This window comes from Trichosurus vulpecula, chromosome 1, assembly GCF_011100635.1.
Source record: "Trichosurus vulpecula isolate mTriVul1 chromosome 1, mTriVul1.pri, whole genome shotgun sequence".
NCBI lineage: Eukaryota > Metazoa > Chordata > Mammalia > Diprotodontia > Phalangeridae > Trichosurus > Trichosurus vulpecula.
In genome coordinates this window covers 58,298,721-58,320,501 of record NC_050573.1, presented here as the reverse complement: position 1 = coordinate 58,320,501, position 21,781 = coordinate 58,298,721, and the positions used below count along the sequence as shown (strand labels likewise).

The 21,781-nt window shown below is 50.3% G+C and overlaps 1 protein-coding gene across 1 annotated transcript in view; it reads left to right on the top strand.

Moving 5' to 3' along the window:
* Nucleotides 1-14,107: 14,107 nt before the first annotated feature.
* The window catches only part of MKNK2 (MAPK interacting serine/threonine kinase 2), a 34,599-nt gene continuing 26,925 nt past the window's right edge, over nt 14,108-21,781 (top strand). Inside the window, exons 1-2 of the mRNA XM_036760816.1 lie at nt 14,108-14,213; nt 15,091-15,155. Of these exons, the coding sequence (XP_036616711.1) occupies nt 15,105-15,155 (51 nt within the window). The 5' untranslated portion in view covers nt 14,108-14,213; nt 15,091-15,104. The remainder of the gene's footprint in view (nt 14,214-15,090; nt 15,156-21,781) is intronic.

The window sequence follows — 21,781 nt, the reverse complement described above, 5'->3', positions numbered from 1 at the left end:
CTCCGGAGCAGGAAGATGCAGGGGGCTTTCAGAAAAGGCCTGGGCCCTGCTCTAAAGAGCTGCTGACCACAAGGAGCACTCCCTGCATTGTTATTTCTTCTTGAGCCCTTTGAAGTCTAGAGACTTGCTATCCTCACAGCAGCACTGTGGGAGAAGGGATGTGAATACTACGAGCTCCATTTTACAGATGAGGAAACTTGCCCAGGATCACACGGCTAGCAAGTGGAGGTGGGCTCCAAGCTAAAGAAATACTCTTTGTTTTGTGAAATAATAACAGGAGACTTTATGTGATGATGAATGAGCTTATGTGGTTCAGGCAAACCTTAGAGAAGGGACCAGTCACTGGTGGGTGGGGTGACCGGGAAGGCTTCCTGGAGGAGATGTGGCTGGACAAGGGAGGGAAAAGATGAGGAAGAGACATCATCAGTCCTGGCATCGCTTGGTCCTCCAAGGGACCACATTGGCCACAAGTGACTCTGCCTGGCAAAGACACACCTCTGCCAGAAGGACACACCTAGCTGTCCCAGAGGGGCCCAGCCTGAGTGGGAGGGATTTACTTGGGATTCCTCAGCTGGCCAGTTTCTAAGGGCTGGAATTCCCCGTGGGCCTCCAGGACTATTTCTCCTAAGTGATGCAGGCCAACCTCAGTTTTCTGAGGTGGATAGGTTGTGGTGGGGAGGGCAGGAACCAGGGTTCCCTCCTTTTAGGTGTCTGGCTGGGTTGTAACAGTCACTGTAGCAGGCACTGGGGTGGGAGGCAGGGAGTAGGTACAGAGAGCCCTTGGGTTGATTTTCCAAGTATCCTCTGGGGAGGCTCAGAGTGGTCAATTAACTTGCCCAGTGTCATACAGCAAGTAAAAAAACAGAGCTGGGATTTGAACACTGGTCAACACACTGATTCTAAGCCTGTACTTTTCCTATGATACCACACGACACTCCATGCCCAGTCCCACCCCCCCATTTATGTTTGTATGTTTCACTGGGTGTCTATCTGTCTACACTGGGTGTCTGAGCACATTTGGGGGGGGGTTGTGAAAGGAGGTTGCACTAGATCCCTTCCAGCTCGAAATCTATGACTACATAGGTGTTTGTGTAGTCTATATACATACATATATACACATATGTGTGTATACATACATACATTCAAACACACTGTTGAGATATTGAAAGACACTCTGCTTTCCAGAGCTAAGGCCCAGCAAGCAGGCTGTGCCCTCAGCTTGGCATAACAACGATCCTTTGCGCTCACCCTCTGGATGATCTCACTCTGGCAAAATCACATAATTATGGTATTGCTTTGACCAGCACCAGGTGTTTTCCGGGCTCAGACAAGTTCTGGTTGTGAAATCCTGCTAGGAATCAAACCTGTCTCATTGCTGCTGTTATTCCTCATTGTCAGGGCTGCAGCTCACGGCGTGGCCATGGGTATGAGCATTGAGATCTGCCTACACTAAATTGGGTCCCCCCACTAGGGGTGGGGCCCTGGCACCTGTGTCTAGTTGTAACAGTCACTTGTTTGCAAGCCATTTCTCTCACTTTGCAATTAAACTTCTATTGGATTCCTGACTCTCCTGTCTCTAGCCTTCTCTGTTCAGCTCTGGCCACCCACAGGTTAGAGGCTTGTTTGGTCTGGTTGACAATAAATATATATGCTTATGATGGGGCAGCTAGGTGGAGCAGTGAATAGAGCGCTAGATCTGGAGTCAGGAAGACCCAAGTTCGGATCTGGCCTCAGATATATCCTAGCTGTGTGACTCTAGGCAAGTCACTTCACCCTGTTTGCCTCGGTTTCCTCATCTATAAAATGAACTGGAAAAGGAAATGGCAAACCACTCCAGTATCTTTGCCAAGAAAACCCCAAATGGGGTCACAAGAGTCAGACATGACTGAAACAACCAAAACAAAATGCTTATAATATGTGTCAATATATTTTATGTGTCCAGCTATAAGAGTGGTTATCTCTTGTGGTTTATCAGTGTATGTTTATCAGTGTATTTGCACTTTATGAGGGTGTGTGTCCCTGCATGGGCATCTGTGTGTCTAGCTGTGTGGGGGATGGTGCTGGTGGTACGTGTCTCTGAGGGTGCCCTCGAGTCTGTCTGTATGTAGCAGAGTGTCTGGCACTAAAGGGTGTGTTCATAACTGTGTCTTTCAGCCAGCCCCTGGAACCCTGGAATTCTTTGAACAATAGCTGAGTTCTGCCTGGCTGTGGGACATGGCTTCATTTCCTGTTTTTTCCTCCCTTTCCTCCCTAGCCTTGGTCCCCAGAGAGCAGCTGACCCTTCATTCCCGTCCCTCATCATCTCCTCCAGACTGGGAAGGCCTGGGACACTTGAGCTCTTCCATTCTGGCTTTGGGGTTGCCCCCCACCCCCCGCCATGCTTCCAAAGCTGTCTTCTATCCCCACGGATTTTTTAGCAGTTGCCAAGCTCCAGCTGTGCTTATGGAGGTGAGGTGGGGAGAGGATGGAGGCCCAGCTGCTCTTCTCCCTCCCATGATTGAGCCTTGGTGTTCCCCATCCTTACCACTGACTCCCCTTCCCCCTGCCCAGGAGCACTGGCTACCCAGAAATGCAATGACTCAATCAGTTGGATTAGCTCAGGGGTCCATGGAGCGATTTCACCATATATTTTTATTACAAAAATGATTTTGAGAAGGGCCATAGGCCGCACCGGACTTGACAAAGGGGTCAAAATGACACGAAAGAGATTAAGAAGTCCTAGATGAGCTGTTCTCTAAAGTCCTTTCCTATAAAGTCAGAAAGCCCTGCCTGGAGCACCAGCTCTGCCCCTGTACTTTGTGTGACCTTGAACAGGTGACTTGACTTCTCTGGTCCTCAGTTTTCTCCTTTGAAAATGGGGACAATGATGCTACCTCCGTACATCATAAGCCTTTACTGAAATGTGAAATCTTATGATGTTCTACAAGTCCAACAGGGGAGAAAAGCTCCCCGACCAACCTGGAAGGAGACTTGAAATTTCCCCCATTGGACTCACTGATTTGAATGAAGACTTTATCTCCTGGGGGCTCCTGGTGGAAGAATGCCCTGGCTTTCATCAGCTAGAGGCAAAGGAAAAATACAGGAGGAGGAGAAAGCCTTGAGCAGAGGCAGGCTGCCAGAGGTAACGGACAGGAGCCAAAGGGGCAGTTGCTCCCGTGTCCCTGGCTTGAGGCCCCCCTAGGCATGAGGGTGAACTCACACCGTTACCCTTTGCCAAGATGTCCCATTTGATGTGATGGAAGGGACACTGGAGTGGGACATCAGGACCCCCAGCCTGAAGTCCAGCAATCCCTCATACTTATTAGCTGTGTGACCCTGGATGAATCACTGACACTACCTAATTCACAGCTGCTGGGAGAAGAGAGCAGTGTAAGCCATGCAAGAAATGTGAGCTGGTCATCATGTGATTAGAAACGAGGAGTCCCTGGGGAAGGGGCCCCTGTGCTCACTTGCTCTTCAGGTTCCCTGGTAGGTAAGGTGACAAATTGAAGGGGAAGTGAAGCTCTTGGAGAAGGGAAGGCTGAGGGCTTTCCAGAAGGCCTGGCCTTCTGTCCCTTCTTAATCAGGAGGGCTCGTGTCTCCCTCCCTGGATTCTTTCTGTCTGCAGTCACAAACCTGCAAGTCTGGGCCCCACCCACGGCCATGGGGTGTATATAAGTCTCAAAGACTAGATGGCTTCTGACCGAGGATCACTGTTCCTGCTTTCTAGTACTTTCTTCCTACTTCTGATTTGCAGATCAAAGGACCCTACTTGTTTGAATCTTCTGGCACCCACCGGATTGACCCTTCCTGCCCTGGCTGACTTGGACTGGATTCCAGGCCAACCTGGATCTATGGGGTGCTTGCCTGGTCATGCTGGCCCTGCCTATTCCTGGGCATTGGCCAGACTTCCTGCCCTAGCCCTTCCTCGCCCGCCTGACAGACAAGGCCCTTCAGATCTCTGGGCCTCTATAAAGCGAAGGCGTTGGAACTGGTCACCTCCTAGGTACTCTCTGTCTCTCCTTGTTCTTTGTTCCAAGGGCTAGGGCCCCCTACACTTGTGAGTTCTATGAGTCTGTGGAAAGGGAGACTTAGGGTCAGGGATGAGTTCTGGAAAAGAGTGGGATAGGGAGAAGAAGCTTAACTAGAGAGTGACCTGGACCAGGAATGGACCTGAGATTTCTGGGTAAATCCCCCACCTGTCTGCTCCTTTTTTTCCACCAAGTGTCATTGAGTTGCCAGAGCAGAGTAATAAAACAGCCAAAAGGACAGTTTCCCCAGAAGCACCAGATTGTCTCTGAGTAAGGGCTCCTCAAAGCATTGAGAACTACAAGAGATTTCAGAGATGCCTCAGCCAAGCCCTCCCTTCTACCGATGCTGAAAAGCCAGGCTGGGAGGTCAGCCAACCCACCCAAGGTCACCGAGGCAGCAAACAGCCGAGCTGGGGTTCAAGCTCTAGTCTGAAATTCCAAGCTCCTTCCTAGTCCCCGTGGCACCTGTTCATAATCGCCCCAGGGGGAGGTGGTCTCAGTAAAGTCCTGAGCACAGGATCACCCTTGTGATCACTCAAAGCAAACTTCTGGGCAGCCTGCTAGGAATATTCTGGAATTTGGAGAGAGTCCTTCTGCCCAGATTAGTAACCTTTCTCTTTCCTGCTGCCCAGGCCTGGGACTGAGCTGAGGGTAGAGCACAGCATAGCACCTACATGTCTCACTGGGGCTGCTTCCCTTTCGGGTCCCTGAGCAGAGACTGCAGGGGATCCCCGCCCCAGGAACCATCTGTGGGTCCTCCCATTGGCAGCAGCTCCCAGACGCTCCCAGGATCGTGCTTGTAAACAAGATCCAAAAGGAAAATTACAGGAATCCGTCTATGGGCTTGGCCGCCGGCCAGCTGGGAGGACCAGGGCAAAGCAGAGAGACACACAAGTACTGTAGGGTGGCTGTCCCCTCCCTTCCCCCAAAATACACATACCACAATACCATGCCCCGCCCCGCCCCACCATTTACATGGATAGGCACATAACATGCCCGAGGGAAGTATGCATATGCCCACTGGGGTGCTGGCATCTGATGCTCCCATTCCTTTGTCCCCCAGGCATACACTCAGAACAGAAGGCCTTGCGATGTATAGGACCCATATGTCTATTCTGAATATGATGTCGCTTGGCTAGCCAGCCCTCACGTGTAGCTGTGCCAACAGGCCACATCCCCAGATATGGAACTGTACACAACATGCAGCTTGTGGTGCCCATCAGCCATGCACAGATGCATTCCAATGTGTACAGCTTGGTCGTACAGGCAATAGCTATTTGTACACACATGCACATCCATATGCATTGTGCAGGCACTGACAAAAATGTGCTTGCGACACATGGACACAGAGGCACACCATGCAGTACCCGTGTACATCTGCACACACACACAAATCATTCATGCATACGCAAGTGCTTGAAAATATTCACGGAGAGACATATTTTTCCCTTGCAAAATGAGCAGATTAGACTAAATGATCTACCCCTAAAAATCCCATGATCCTAGGATCTTTCTAAGCCTATGAACTCTGTTGATGTATACACAGATTCCTGTCCACCTATGCTCACATACATTTGCACACTTACCATGCACAAACACAAGTGCATTGACAGGCTCACATGCACACACTCCCAGAGCTCCTCCCCCCAAGGAGCCCACAGAGGCAAGTCAAAGCCTGGCAGGTGGGGAGTGTGAGTGCGTAAGGTGGGGGCAGGGAGGGGGCTGGGCACTCGGAGAACAGAAGGAGCTATATTTAAATGTTTCAAAATAAGAGCCCCAGAGCTCCTGGTTGGGGCGGGGGGGGGGGGGGGGGGGGCGGTGGTGGTGGTGGTGGTGGAGGAAGTTGGAAGACAGCAACTGTTGGGTTTTATGTGCTCTGGGCGCTGCCTTAGAAATGAGAATTAATTGGGTCCTACACACAGGACCCTGAGTACCTAAATGTAGACTCCTACATCTTCACGTCCATACGTGGGCAGTGGATAGAGCTCCAGGCCCGCAGTCAGGAAGATCTGATACTTACTGGCTGTGTGAACCTGGACATGTCACTTAGCCTCAGCCTGCCTCCCTCCCAGGGCTGTTGCGAGGGTCAAAGTAGATAATTGTAAAGAGCTTAGCCCAGTGCCTGGCACAGAGTAAGCACTGTACGAATGTTAGCTTTAATTGTTATTCATGCTTACACATTTACATAGGAGATATATATCCACTCACACAGAGATTCATGCACGTGCCTACGGACTTACGCTCAGATGTGGGATTGAAGACAGAGCTGCATATTATATATTCCAAACACACGCCAAACCCATTATCCTGCATGGAGAATGATCTAGAATCATAACATGTCAGAACTGAGAAGGACTTTAGCATAGAGATGACACGATGTCAGAGCCAGGAGGGCTCTTAGAACACTGGATGTCAGAGCCAGGAGGGCCCTTAGAACACAGGATGTCAGAGTTGGGAGGGCCCTTAGAACAGAGGATGTCAGAGTTGGGAGGGCCTTTAGAACACAGGATGTCAGAGCAGGGAGGGCCCTTAGAAGGTAGGATGTCAGAGCTGGGAGGGCCCTTGGAAGGTAGGATGGCAGGGCTGGGAGGGTTCTTAGGACATGAATGGCATCCCTGAGAGGGACCTTTGAGATGAACTGAATTTTATATTTGGGAAAACTGAGATCCATACAGGAAATAACCCATCTGCTAATATATCTGTCTATGTATATGCTTATCCATGCATATCTGTACATACAAAATCAGATAAGTGGGAGTAGGGAGGAGGTGGCAGACCAAAAATAGCATGATTCCACTGCTTAAGGCTGATAATGATAGAAAAGTCCTTTGTTGGGCCTGAAGCCCAGACTCCTGAACAACCATCCTATGATTCATGGGAACACTAGGATAGGGAGAAGGGACTCTGCTTAGTCCCCTTTCCCCTGACCTAGTCTCTCCACACAACTCCCTGAATTCCTTTGGTCAGGGGTCAGGGGTCAGAGGTCAGGATCTTTCTTGATGATAGAATATTAGTGATTGAAGGGACCTGAGAGCATAAAGCAGAAAATATCAGCGCTGAGAGGAACCTTAGACTATAGCACATTGGTGTTCTTAGAGACCCTTAGGTGCAGAACATGGAAAACCAGAGTTTGGAGGGACCTTAATGAGCATCTAATAGAACCCCCTCACTGTACAGATGGAGAAACTGACATCCAGAAAGGAGAGCTCTCTGGGTCCCAGTTTCCTTCTCTAGGATAAGTCAGACTCTAACTCTGTGTCTAAAGTCATGGACTGAATTAACGGAAGAGCTATTTAGAACCCAAGTCTCCAGGCCTTCCATGGTGGGGTGGAAAAAATGGTTTATCCTTTATGGGAACTGGGAAGGAAGAGGTGGTTGTAATATTGAGGGATGCAGAGGTGAATTAGGAGTATTTCTCTAGATACAAGTCCTTCCCCCCAGTTTTCATTCCTACATTGGTCAGCAAATGCATCTCCGAATGAGTGTTGTCATCATTCGTTCGTACAAGGAAGGAGAGAGAACCCGCGCACAAAACCTAGGCATCCTAATGAGACTGATTGCTGGAAGGGTGTTCTTTACAGCCTATGGGGACCTCAGGATGAGGTAGAGATAGGGGTGCTGTAAACCTCCAAGTCTGTGTCCAGTGGAATTCAGGGAGGTCAGGTGGAGGGGCGAAGGGGAGCCAATCGCTTAGCTCCCCATCTTTTTGTTGTGGTGTAGGAAAGGCTTGGTCTGGTGCGATGGTTTTGGAGTTGTTGTCTGTCCTTCATTTTCAAAGAGGACCAGTGACATCCCAGGGTGATGTCTTGATCCATGCATGAATGGGATTTAAGTGAGGCAGAGTTGCACAAAGTCATCAACCTCATTCTCTCTTCCACAGTCATCAAAGACCAGTGGCAAAAACAAAAGTCAAGACAACTGGGCATGACCTGGGATTCAGTGGATGACCTTGGTGTCTTTGATGTCTGACCAAGCTCTAGTCCATAGACAGTGCCTGTTGCAGCCACCTTCATGGCTGTTGGAACAAATTGTTTTCATCCACCCATTCCTCGGGGGAAGTCTTCACCTACTTGGGGTAGACACTCCCTAATTCAGCAATGGGTTTGAGGTCTGTCAGTTACCCTCAACCTGGTTTAGCCCATGTGCCAAGGCAGTTTACCAAGATGTGGCCACTGCACGTGCTACAGCTTCTTGGAGCCACAGGTGAGACTTGAGTGCCAGGTGGACATCAAAGATAGATGAGCAGCCCAGAAAAGGGCTCAGCAAGCCCCACCGCCACCACCACCAGAGGTGCTGGTCCTCCTTGAACAAATGGGGACATTTTAAATTTATCTTCCTGCCTCACCTTCTTTTGTCAACTCCAGAGAATTCTTCAATGTGCCAGAGAATTCTTCAGTGTTTAGAAGGGGGTGGGGGAGGAATGGAGGATGTACTTTCTCAAGAAAACCTGAGACTAGAAGGAAGCAGGGGGTCCCTTTGGCATAGCCCACTCCCAACATAGGACCAGTGATTGACACAGTAGAATGTAATTTCCTTGAGGGCAGGGCCTGGCTTATTTTTATCATTGTATTACCAGCTAACATACAGTGGTTGGATAAATGCATATTGAACACTCCCAGACCCAGGATCTCATCAACACAGATATTACTCCCCTGTCAAACCGACCTGCTCAGTGTCCATGGGTGCCCTGGGCCTTCAGCTTTGAGCTTTTTCCCCTCAATCAATTCTTGTACTTCATCTCTTTCCCCACCTCAAAGCACACATTATCCAGGAAGGTGCTTCACCTCTGCAGCCCTATCTCCTGTCGTTAATATTAAGAGGGTTCAAAGTTCTTGAGTTGAGTCTGGAGGTTTGATTCCAACTCTGACTTTGCTACTTGTTTGACCCAAGCAAGCCTCTCTGGGTCCCAGTTTCCTTCTCTAGGATAAGGCAGGCTCGATCTCTAAAGCTTCCCTCACTCCCACTCCCAATTTACAGATGGAAATACTCAAGGGTCTTGCTCCTCACTCCATCTGTTCCGGGGTGCCACTGCAAGGGTCTTTAACTTTGTAAACGTTCTTAGGCTGCTAGTTTGGATCTGAGATTTGTCTCCCCAAACCTACAAACAGTAGGGAAAAGAGGGGTCCATTAGCTAAGTTCTATGGCTATTTGGTACCAAAGATGGGGGTGGGAGCAGATGCTGGGGAGGTGGTAGAAGAGCTGGTTTTGTGAGTGTTCAGGCATCCTGGTGCTCTTTACTGAGCAGGATCTTGGAATAGGGAGGATCTTGGAACCTGGCCTGAAGGAGATCAAAGATGGAAGGGGGTGGGGCAGGGGAAGGAGGGTGGAATAAGACTCACACACCTGAAACAGTTAGTTAGCTATCAATTAAGTTCTAAATTGTTTGGCAGCAAATATGAGTAGCAATTCAGAGAAGGCTGAGACCACCAAAGCTGCAAGTAGGAATTTTTGCACCTGGGGCAAGACTGATGGAAATATGCTATCTCAGGGGCCCAGGAGGGGGGTGGGGTAGGGTAGGGTAGAGATCTGGACACTAGCTGCTACAAAGCAGAGTGACAGTGGTCTCTTTGTTTAGAGCTGTGAAAACCACCATGTGTTGGAAATTTCTGGGAGGAGGCAGAATTTGAGCTGATAGAGAAGATTTGGAGAGGATAAAATAATGAATAGATACACATTTATTAAGCTCTTACTGTGTGTAAAATTCCATGCTGAGCTCTAGGAATGGTGGAGGGAATACGATTTTTATAAAAATCGAATCATATTGACTGTTATAAAAATCATAATTCCCTCTACAGAATGCAAAGAGAAGGAAGACAATCTCAGCTTTTAAGGAGCTCACATTCTAATGGAGAGACAACACACTGAGAAGGTTTTAGCTACAAGTCAGACAGGAAGGTCCCATGGTCACTAGGGTACAGCAGCAAAGCAGATGATAATGCAACTTCATTAATGCAATTTCCTCTGATCAAACCGTACTCATTTTTTATGTTGAACCATTTGACAATGCCAGAGATTTTGCTGCAAGAACTTTCTTTTTGGGTCTTCAGTAGCTGTGGCTGCAGATGAGGCACCAGCTGCCAGGTCACATCTCCACAGGCGTTGCTTCTGTCTGGAGGACAGCCACGAGGGCTGAGCTCCAAGCAGAGCTGGTGGTCTGGAAGGCTGTCCCCAAGGCTCTTGGGCTCAGAGTCCTTGGGCTGTCTCCATCAGGGTCTGAGGGGAGGTGATGGTCAAAGTGAGGGCCAGTGGGTCAGCTGGGATGGGTTACTTCCTGTCTCTCCTTCAGGATGCCTTGCTGCCTCAGCTAGTCTGTCTGGCTTGTCTCACACGTGGTAGTTGGTCAGCATTTGTCGGGGATGGTTGGCCTTTCATCCATAGGGTTTGCTTCCCTGGTAACCAAAGTCTCAGGCTAAGAAGAAGCAGTGAATATGGATGGGGCAGGTGAATGAGCACCCCAACAGTGACTGTTGGAGACAACCAGGAAATAAGTTTTTGTCAGAGTTCAAAGAATCCTGGCTTTGGCATATTGTTTTGTGGCCCTGGGTTTCTCAGATTCTTAATTTCCTCTCTTATAAAATTGGGATAAAAAATGTACACTCCTTACCTCATAAGGAGGTTGTGCCCCTAAAATTACTATAGGAATGGGTTAATATTGTGTGGGTCTTCAAGGCCTGCAGGAGATGATTCAGTAGGCCCTGTGGGCAAGGGCAGTTTCTACAGTTGGGGAGTACCTTGAAGTAAAAAGCACAGGATTTGTAGTTAGGACAGACCTGGGTTCCAATTCAGCATCCTAACCCTTACCACTTGTGTGACTGTGGGTAAGTCCCTTAACTGCCTCAAGTCAGCTTCTTTATGCGTCAAGTAGGGATAATGACAGTGTTTACTTTAGAAGATTGTCAGGAGGATTAAATATGATACATTGTAAAGCAGACTTTGAGGTAGCAGCTGTAAATGGCATCTGTTATTACCCTCGGATGATCTCCCATAGCTCCCTGGCCAAGCTCCTGTAGCTTTGGGTGGGGCAGGTGAGGACTGGGGAGGAGGTCATCACTCCTATTTCTACCTACCTACATACCCAAAGCCTCATGAGGTTTCATATTAACTAATCACCTCTCACAGACTCAAGGGAATCTAGGCTGACGCTAAGCAATCTGGGAGCTGTCTTACCTACCCTCGTATTCTTTCTCCTCTCCTCCATTCACCCCCATTTGCCTCATCTGAATCTCCAAGCTCTGAACTAACAACCGATCTCATCAAATGGAGTCTCTCTGAGGACTGACTTCTAAGTTTCTGCTGATGTGATTCCTGGGGAGAGATTATATATAGGGTGAGCTGCACAGAGAATTTCAAGGTTTTCTCCAGCACAGAGTATCACACGGGGACTTTCTGTCCCTGTCCCTGTCCCTCAGCGACTTCAAAGAGACCTTTGGGAGAGGAGGTGGCTTTTGAGTCAATTCAACTCCCCAAATGGGTATTGGGTATCTGCTGTGTGTGGAGGACTAGGTGCCCCCCTGGAGCTGAGACAAAGTTCGGGTAAACCCTCGTCCCTGTCCTTATTCTTGTTTTTCTCTTTCTTTGTATCCCCAGTGTTTAACACACACCAAGTGCTTAATAAATGCTTATATTGACTCGACTCCTAGAGACTGAAATCTAAGAGGGGAATGGGGTGCCTAAAAATAACTATCAAACAAAATATCACGTGGTAATGACAGTAAGGACATATAAGAAGCAGGGGCTGGGTGTTCAGTTTGAGGAGTTGTTGCAATAGAGGACAATGCAGGCTTAGATAACACAGGGGAGTGAAGGGTGGATACAGAGGAGAATAAAGGGAAGAGAAGGGAATCAGCATTTATATAAGAACTACTGTGCACCAGGCACTGTGCTAAGTGCTTTACAAATAGTTCATTTGATCAGGCTATGGGGATGGAGGCCAGAGTCTCTGGGGAGGGTTACAGCTCATGAGCGTTTCCAGGGAAGGCCAAGCAAAAGGGTAGTGTGATTATTACCCAGGGGTACCCATGGGGGGAGTGTGTGTGTGTATGTGTGTGTGTGGAAAGATTTCGGGTGTATCCATGAGTGAGTTCATGTTCACAGACTTTGTTGTCAGCTACTACTAGCTAGCATTGCTAAATTACTTTAAGGTTTGCAAAGCACTTTACAAATGTTATCTCATTTGATCCACACCACAATCACATGAGGTAAGTGCTGGTATTATTAGAACGAGGCTTTATGTCCTGTCTTTTGCATGTCTACTGTGGTTTCTGTATGTATATGTGGAGTATTGTATACATCTGGAAGAGGGAGAGGCAGAGTGTGGGGAGAGAAACAGAGAGAGAGAGAGAAAGGAGAGGGAGGAGGGAGAGGGAGAAAAAGGGAAGGAGGGGGGAGAGAGAGATAGCGAGAGAGAGAGAGAGAGAGAGAGAGAGAGAGAGAGAGAGAGAGAGAGAGATCACTGGACTTGGGAGTGAATGCTTGGGTTCAGATTCCAGCACTGCTATTTACAAGTAGTGGGACCTCAGACAAAGACAATTCACTTCCCCAGGCCCGTGTTTCCATTTCTGTACGATGCAGGGGTAGCTAGCTAGCTGACCTCTGCGGTCCCTTACAGTATTTGTGCCTGTGCGAGCAGAGTGCTGTATATATGTGCATGTGTGTTGTGCAACCATAGAGTGGTGTGTGTGTGTGCATGTACACGCTGTGTATGGGTTGCAGTTCTGTGTACTAGCCCTGGGGCTTGAATGAGCCGCAGTCTCACTAAAGCTCCCTAGGTCTCCTTATCCTTGAGGTGGGGAGCACGCATTTGAAGCTGAAAAGAGACCCTAGGGATCGTTCAGGCCAACCTCCTTTTTCATAGATGAGGAGCTATTATTGTAGGTCACAGAGCTGGCAGGGCTCCAAGAAGCCAAGAGGCTCAACCCTTCATTTTACAGTTGAGGAAACTGAGGCACAGAAAGGTGAAGAAGCTTGCCTGAGGGTACAAAGGAAGTAAACACTAGAGGCGGCATGCGAGCTAGGGCTTTTACCACTGTATCACACTGCCATGCTATTGCGTGGTCTGGGTATGGGGGTTCGTTTGGTGGGGAAGTTGTAGTATACCACGCACGAGATCTTTTTTGTGGAGAATGGGGAGGTGCGCAGGACCGGATCCGTCGGGAGTGCATCTGCTCCCAGAATGGCAGGAAAGCCCCCGGCCTTTTAGTTCTGGGAAGGGGTCAGTCTAGACTGCAGCCCCTCCCCACAGGGGGCCAAAGGGGCGGGGCTCTGGGGGGCCCACCCGAGGCATCTGGCTCTGGGGTTGAAGTAGCCTCCCGGGGGACGGGGCGGGGCTTTCCCTGCAGCCGAGGTCAGACTGGAGGGGAGCTCCAGCTGCTGCAGCTGGTTAGGCCTCGGAACCCCTCCTACCCAAGCACATACACCCTGCCACATACATACACGCTCGCACCGCTCTTTCCCTCTCACGCTCAGCTCTCCCTCCTCCAAACACCAACTCACGGATCCTTGTTCAAGCTAGCAGCACACGCACACACGCATTCTCACACTGCAGGCACGGCTCACTCCTCCCCTCAGCACACTGCGGCCGGGAGGGAGCTCGATCGCTCGCTCGCTCACACTCCTAGCACCCCTGGGCACATGCGCTGCCCGCAGCCCCTCTCCTCCCACCCCCGACACTGCGCCTAGACTCACACTTCCCCTATACAAAACATGCTCCCACGCACGCACACACACTCCTTCCCTTCCTCACCCAGGAGACACAGACACAATCCTCTTTCACGCACGGCAGACACACACATTTCTTTCTTTTTACAAAAAAGTGCAGATCCACACTGCAGACACACTGCACACTCTCCTCTGCCAGTCACAAACCCCGCTCGTTTACTGGCAAGTGCACCGCTTCCCCACCAACACACACACACACACACACACCACACACACATACACCAGCACACACACACACCACACACACTAGCACAGACGCGCACCACCTCCTCTCCCCTCCTCCAGCGGTCAGTTGCTGGGCTCGGGGGCGGGGCTAGGGAAGGGGGTGGCCCGGGGCGGGGCCGGGAAGCCTATAAAGGCTGCGGCCGCGGGGACTGCCAGGCTCCTCTCGGCGTCGGCGGCGGCGGCGCTGCGCTCTTAGGTCCGGGCTGTGATACCATCGGCAGCAGCTGCAGCAGCACTGGGGAGCCCCCGGCCTCGGTCCTGGTGAGTGCCGGAGGGCTGGCCAGTCCGGCCGGGTTCCCTTGCTGCAGCCCCCTTCCCTGCCTTCCCCTCCGCTCCTTTTCCGTGCCCAGAGTGGGGCCGAGCGAATGAACCTGCTGCTGCTGCTCCTGCTGCTGCTACTACTACCACCACCCCTGCGGATAGTCTGCACCGCGACCGCTGCTGCTAATTTGGGGAGGAGGGGGGCGTGTGTGTGCGTGTGTGTGTGTGTGTGTGTGTGTGTGTCCGCGTGTCCGCGCACTAGTGAACACCTCCACCTCCCGGGTCCCGCAGCTCCGCCCGGAGGGGACTGGGGGACCCAGCTCGCAGGGAGACCAGGCGGCGGCTTGAGCCTCCGGTGCCCTCCCGTGCTGCCCGAAGCCCTGAGCCCCAGTCCCTAGGCAGGGGCGGCGGAGGCGGCGGCAGCGGCGGCGGCGGCAGCAGCAGCAGCAGCAGCTTTTGTTTGGGGCCCAGCTGGCGGAGGGGGAGGGAAGAAGTTGCTTCTGCTTTAACCCTGGGACTGTGTGTGAGTGAGAGGGGGTGGGGTCCCAGATGTTCCTTGTGACACTGGCGGAGAGAGACAGGGGGCGGGGCATGGAGGTCGGGACACCGGGAGAGGAGGAGGGACTGAGGACACTGGGGAGGGAGGGAGATACCCACACCTACACACTGGAGGTGGGGAGAGAACCACCCGATAGCTGCAGGTCTCACTAGGCATCCCTTTCCTTTGTCCCTCCCCTCTTCTCCCTTCCCTTCTACTCTCTCCATCCATCGGGGTAGGACTCGCGATTGGGTTCCCTTTGCCGCTTCCTCTGCCTCTCCTCCTTCCCTTACACAAATACTCTTTTTTTTCTACTTGGATTTTCTGGCTCCTGGCAAGATCCCGGACAAAAAATGGTGCAGAAGAAAGAAGCTGAACTTGAGGGTTTCCATCGTTCGTTCAAGGTACCTGGGGCTGCCCGCGGTGCTGGTGGGGAGGGAGAGACTTTGGCCATCTGGCCCTTGGGCGTCTTTGATGTTGTGATGGGTCTGGTTGAACTGGGAGGTGACAGTTTTCCTGGAATGTAAGAGCTGGGAGGCTTCTTAGAGATCGTCTGGTCCAACTCCTCTCCTTTTGTAGAAGAAGAAACAACCTCAGAGAGACGTAGGGGCTTGCTCAGTGTCCTCCATCAACTCAGTTTTGAGGTTCTTCTGGAGGATCTATTTTTCTTTGGGGAGAGGAGAATGTCAAATATCGGGAAGACACGGGGATGAGTCTTAGAAGCTTGGCCAAGCCCAGCTGGATGAGTTTGGCCTGGTAGGGAGGGGGATTAACTAACAATGATCCAGGCTGGGCCTGCCCCCCATCAGTTGTGCTGACTAAGCACCCCGTTTCCCTTTCCCCTGTGCCCCCATGAGGTGTCTTCCCCAGTTGCCTGGAGAAGAGAGCTCTTCCCTAGAAAGAGTAAGCCCCTGGTTACAGTCTTGTTGCCCTGCCCCGGGGAATCCTGGCCTTTGTAAGAGAGGGTGTGTATCTGGGTGACTGCTTTCCTCCAGTCCGGATTGCCTTTCTCTCTTCCCTCCTGACATTCCTTCTCCATCCCCACCCCCTTTCAGGGATTTCCTTCTCTGGGACACTGTGTTGTCTGGGGGCTGATTGAAAGAGCCCTTTTTACTGCTAGGGAATAGCTGATCTATAGCAGCATATGGATGGTGGGGAGGGATAAGGAGGAGCCAGTGTGGAATGGGGGGGTGGGGGGGGGATTGAGTATATTTGGAACCTGCTCTGGACAGTCTGTCCCTCCCCTCTTGACTCATAGAGTGTAAGACTCTTAGAATTCAGCTTCTGTTTCTTCCTTCCGGAAAGATCATAAAACCATAGAGTTGGAGGGAGACCTTAGAGATAAGTTAGTTCAGCCCCTCCCTCATTTTATAGATGAGGAGAACAAGACCACTTTCCAAAATCATGCCAGCATCGATAGCTGTAGAATCTGGGCTTCGCTGACCTCCTTCTCCCGTGCACTTTGGAGGCTCTGAGTTCTGAGCCTGAGAATCTTTCCATCATACAGCTTTCAGGAGAGTTTAGGTGTCCGGAAGACCTCAGCTCAGATACCTACGGCTGTGTTACTCTGGGAAAGTCACCCAGCCTCTCTGTGCTTCAGGTTCCTCATTTGTAAAATGGTCATAATCTAGCACCTATCTTCCAGGAGGATCAGATTAAGCAAATATATCCAGAATGCTTTGCAAACCTTAAGGTACAATATAAATGCCAGCTAGAGCCATTATCATCTGCCTGGCGTTCATTTTGGATCCTCAGCTTAAAAACCATTTCCTGTCTTGCCAGGAAGCACTGAGGCTCTGATACAATATCTCAAATTAGCATTGGATTTTTTTTGAGGGGGGGTAGTGAGGGGTGAAAGGAAGGACTAAAGAGGCTGGGGAGTGAGAAGGGCCTGCTGTGGGACGACCAGGCAGGATTCCGTCCCCATCCCTCTCTACCTCCTTTTTCCCAGGACAGAATGATGTCAGCATTTGGGCTTATGTAATGGCCTCATTTGGAAATAACCTGTTGCTGGGTAAGATAGGCAGGGATGCTGTGTGTGTGTGTGTGTGTATGTGTGTGTATGCATGCACCCTGTTCGAGGCAAATGCTGCTGCAAACCTGTGGGTTGGGTGACTGGTTGATCTGGGTGGGAGGGGTAAGTGGTGAGAGTTACAGAGAGAGTTCCTACGGAGCCTGTGCCTTTTGGTCTCTCTTCCTTGGTCTCTCTCTCTCTCTCACACAAACATTAATTTTTTTTTGATTCATCCCAGGCTGCCTGGCCGGCCCCTGGACAGCTGGTGCCTGCTTTCTTGCCATTTTCTGTTTGGGATCAAGTTGGGCCTGTAAGGGACTCTGGGTGCTCTTCTCACATTCCTCCAGAGGACTGGGAGGCATGGGTCTAGAGTCTCAGCTCTCGAAGGTATTGAGAGAGGCTGCTTGATCAAATGAGTGGAGCTGAGGAATGCTCTGCAAAGTCAGAATCCACACGTTTGTGTGTTTCTCTATGACAAACCTAACTCTGCTATTACTGCTATCTGTGGCATCTAGCAAAAAGCCTTGGGAGATCCTGGCCTTAGCCACTTCCTAGCAGGGCCCACTCCCTCTGCTGGCTTCCTCATCTCTTAAATAGAGATCATCCTCCCTGGCTACCCTCCCTGGGGTCACTGTGAGAAAAGCCCTTTATAATTCATCCTCATGAAGTTCCTGTGAAATGGGCTCATGGTGGACAGGTATGTTCTTTATCCTGTCTAAACTTTTTCCCTCCTGCTTCAGTCTAAGTCCACTTTCCCCTTTGAACTCTAGAGACTTGTCTGATCTTTCCAAACAGTCTTTCAACTTTAGACTTTTTGGGGGGGTGTTGTTGCACCCCCCAGTTCTGCAACTCCTCCTGTGTGGTGGAGGGGAGGCTTGCCTGGGCCAGCTCAGCAGAATAAGCCCCACCTCAGTCCTAAGCCAGAGTAAACACAAATTTCTCGATGGTTCCAGCCTCTTGCCAAGGCCTGCTGACCCTGCTTCCCTGCCAAGCTGAGGTCTGAGGGGTGTTGGCCTTTGGGGCCAGACCAGACTGGGGAAGACCAGACCAGACAGGCGAAGGCCACTCTCTGCCCTCTTCTCGAGTTTTAGAGTTGGGGGAGGAGAAGGGGGAGGGGAGAGATTGTTCCTCCCCCTCCTGTTTTTCTGAGACATTTAATGTGCTTGTTTTTTTTAAATTCTAAGAAGCTCAGAGTTGTGACATAGAAGCGCTAATAACGTGTTGAAATGAATTGTAGGTCTCTTGGATAACTTGGGGGTTAGGGGAGCGGCCCTCTTGTGGGCCTGGTTTGGCCTTTTCTAGAGAGGCCAGCCTGATCGGTGAGACTGGCGTCGCCCACTGGTTTGGGAATTGGGACACCTTGGTTCTAGTTCCGCTAAGTGTCTTATTTGCTTTTTAGAACAAAACTTTAAGATAGGATGGTTCTTATTTTATAAATGAGGGTAGTGAACCTGAGAAGCTAGTAACAATGGCCCCCACTGTAAACCATCAGTAGTACCCTGACTTTCTCTTTGCCTTTCTCTGTATCCCCAGCACAGTGCCCTGGCCTGCTAAGCACAGAACTAATAAGCTGACCCTAGGCTTTCCTCACAACAAGCCTGTGAGAATGGTGTGATCCCATTCTGTAGACGAGGAACTGAGATCCAGAGAGGTTTAAATGACTTGCCAGAAGTTGTAAACTTGGAAGGGGCAGAGGTCTGCAGGCTCCCAAGTCTGTTCTTTCTCCTGCATGGGGAGGCCTGATGCAGCTTGGGGATGTGTGTGTGTGTGTGTGTGTGTGTGTGTGTGTGTACCTGTCCATGAGTGTGTTTGTGTATGTGTGTGAAGGGGGTGGGGTGGGGGTGGGGAAAGATCACATAATGCATTTACCCCTTTGCTCCTTTCAGTGACCTGTCCACTCCCCCCTTGGATGAGAGAGGCCCAGGAGGGGATGTTGTTGGGTTGGGGGTAGGACGATTCCAGGTTTTGACCCCACCCACCCCAAGCTGGTTTAGTCTGGAACCTCCTCCCTTTCTCTTCCTCCCCCGCTGCTCCCAGGCCTGGCTCCTAGCAACAATCTCTGCCCCTTGGGGGGGTGGGGTGGGGAGAAGGCTCTTAAGCAACACTTGTTTTCTGCCCCTCCCTCCCAGCCCCAGGGTTTGACCTTTGCCTGATGCCTGGGCTGAGGAGTCTCTGATGGACAGCTGTCAACATCTGGCTAGGTCCCTTCCCTGGCGTGCGTGCGTGTGTGTGTGTGTGTATGTGTGTGTGTGTGTGTTGCTGAATTAGGTTTGGAACGGAATACTAGTGTGAGCTTCACATCTCCCAGAACTTTTCTCCCATGGTGGCCAGATTATAAATAGAATGAAAGAAAAAGGACCTTGACTTTTTAGAATTTAAAACTTTTACATTTGCATCCTATAGATTCTCCAAAAATCCCTCCTCACCTCCTTCTTTAAAATTAGGTGGGTGATGGACAACATTCCCATTTTATAGAAGGAAAAATAGGTCCAGGGAGGCTCAGAAAGACCGGACCAGGCCAGGCCCCCAGGGGGCTCTCTTGACTCCCAAGCTTCTCTACACTTCCGTGCTATTGATGGGGTAAGAGAAAACGGGCTTAGAGAATGATTCTCAAGAACGATGCTATTTTCCGTAGCTCTTATTCCTCACCTTGCTAGGGAGGGAGGGGCAAGTAAACAGAGTCTAGTTTTATAGAAAGAGAAGTTGGGTTTGGCTGCCTTTTGTAAAGATATTTGCCACATTTCTTCCCCCAGCCTCAGTTTCCCCATCTCTAAAATGAGAAAGTTGGATTGGCCGGACTCACTTCTTTCCAGTAGCATATCCATGATGCTTTTTGCAGTTGAGAAACTGGCTCTTGGAGACTCGAGGAGACTTCCCTGTGTCCCTTGGCTTGGAGGAGGGTCCAAGCCAGGATTTGACCCATGTCTCTGCTGTGGTTAGCACGCTTCCCATCTTGTCCCTAGCCCTGCTGTCTGATTCCAGCGGGTTGTGCCTTGAAGGAACACTCTGCCGTGTTCTTGTTTGCTACGAGGTCCATGAGGAGAAAGTCAGCTTAAGCCTATCACTACACAACAGTTCATCTTTCCTTGGAATCAGGAGGGTCCGGATTGGAGGCCAGACTCTTAGCTATTAGCTACACGACCATAGGCCAGGCACTTGACACTGAGCCACCGTTTCCTTGAATACAATGGAAAGGACTCTAGATGGTAGACAGCGAGTTCCTGGGTTTGAATCCCAGACCTTATGTTTGCTCTTTGTGTGAGCAAATCACTTTATTTCTCCAGGCCGAAGTTTCTTCATCTCTAAAAGAGGTGATTGGAATAGATTTCCATCTTGGAATTGGTGATCCTGATCAGTCAAGTCAGCTAACATTTATTTAGTACCTACCATGTGCTAAGTATTGGGGATACAAAGAAAGGCAAAAGATGGCCAGTTCCTGCCCTCTGGGAGCTTCTAGTTTGATGGGGGAGATAACATGCAAACCTGGATGTACAACGAAGATATTTACAGGGTAAATTGGAGCCAAGGCATTGATATTAAGGGGGATTTGGAGGTGGAATTTCAGCTGAGACTTGAAGAAAGCCAGGAGGCAGAGAGGAGGAGGTAGACCATTCCACATTTCAGACGTGGGAGACAGTCAGTGCAAATGCTTAGAATCAGCAGGAGTGTCTTGTTCAAGGAATAGAAAGGAGACCCGTGTCACTGGATGGACAAGAACCTGGACAGGACAAAGGTGGAAGAAGACTGGGAAGGTAGAAAAGTGCCAGGTGATGTTCTATTTGGAGAGCCACTGAAGTCGATTAAGTGGGGTGCAGCGGGGAGAAGAGGTGACAAGGTCAGACCTATGATTTAGGAAGATCAGCTGAATGGAGCTCGGACTGAAGTGGGGAAAGGCAGCAGGGAGGAGAACCAGCCGGGCTGTTGGGAGAATCTGGGCCTGAATTGAGGAGGGGTCTGTACCAATGGCGGCAGTGTCAGAGGAGAGAAGGGGGTAGAGAGAGGAGATGCTATAAAGATGGAAACCACAGGACTGTGGTCTCCAATTGGACGTGGGGGCTGAGAGAAGGAGGAATCAAAGATGATTCCTAGTTTTTGAGTCTGGATGACTGGGAGAATGGTGGTATCTGTGACAAAAAGAGAGGAAAGCTTAGGAGGGAAAGATGGTGAGTGAGTTTAATTTCGGACACGTTGAGCTTAAGATTCAAGATGTCCAAGTAGGCAGCAGTGCAAGGCTGGAGGTTGGGAGATAAGCTAGACCTGGAAAAATAAATCTGAGAATCATCTGCACGAATGTAGATGTCCAAAATGGAATCAGTGGTACTTGAATATTATTGTCCTCAGAGAGTGGCTGTGAGGAAGGGGCTCTACAGATGGTAAAGGGCTGAAGAAATAGGAAGAGTTCTTTTTCCACATCTTTGAACTTAATAGACTTGATAGAGAATTCCCATTAGAGGGAGAGGTGGTTAAGGCCCGGCCAGGCCAGGCTTGCTATTTGCTCAATTCTTATGAAGAGTTGTTGAGTTCATAAGGTCTGTGGACCCCCATCCCCTCAGCTCAATGATACCTAATGAGGGGGGAGGAATCAAGGGATTTTCCTTTGGAGATATTTAGGGGTTAGGGAGGTACACATCAGGCTACCTTTCATAGGCCTGAGAGCTAGCCAAGGGCTCCAGTACCTACACAGGCAAGATAGATGGCACAGTGGGACAGAGCGCTGGGCCTTGGAGACCTGAGTGCAGATTTGGCTTTGGGCACTTAGTTCTGTCACCCTGGACAAGCCACTTAACTGCTGTCTGCCTCAGTTTCCCCACCTGTGAAATGGGTGTAGCAGTGGCACCTACCTCCCAGGGCTGTCGTGAGGTTCAATTGAGGATCGCTCAATTGAGACTCAATTTGTACAGTGATTTGCAAACCTTAAAGTGCGACATAAATACTACTTATTGTCATTACGGGTGAGTCGGTTGAGGCCAAGGAGGGAGAAGCCCTGACTTCTGACACAGGTAGCAGGCAGAAACC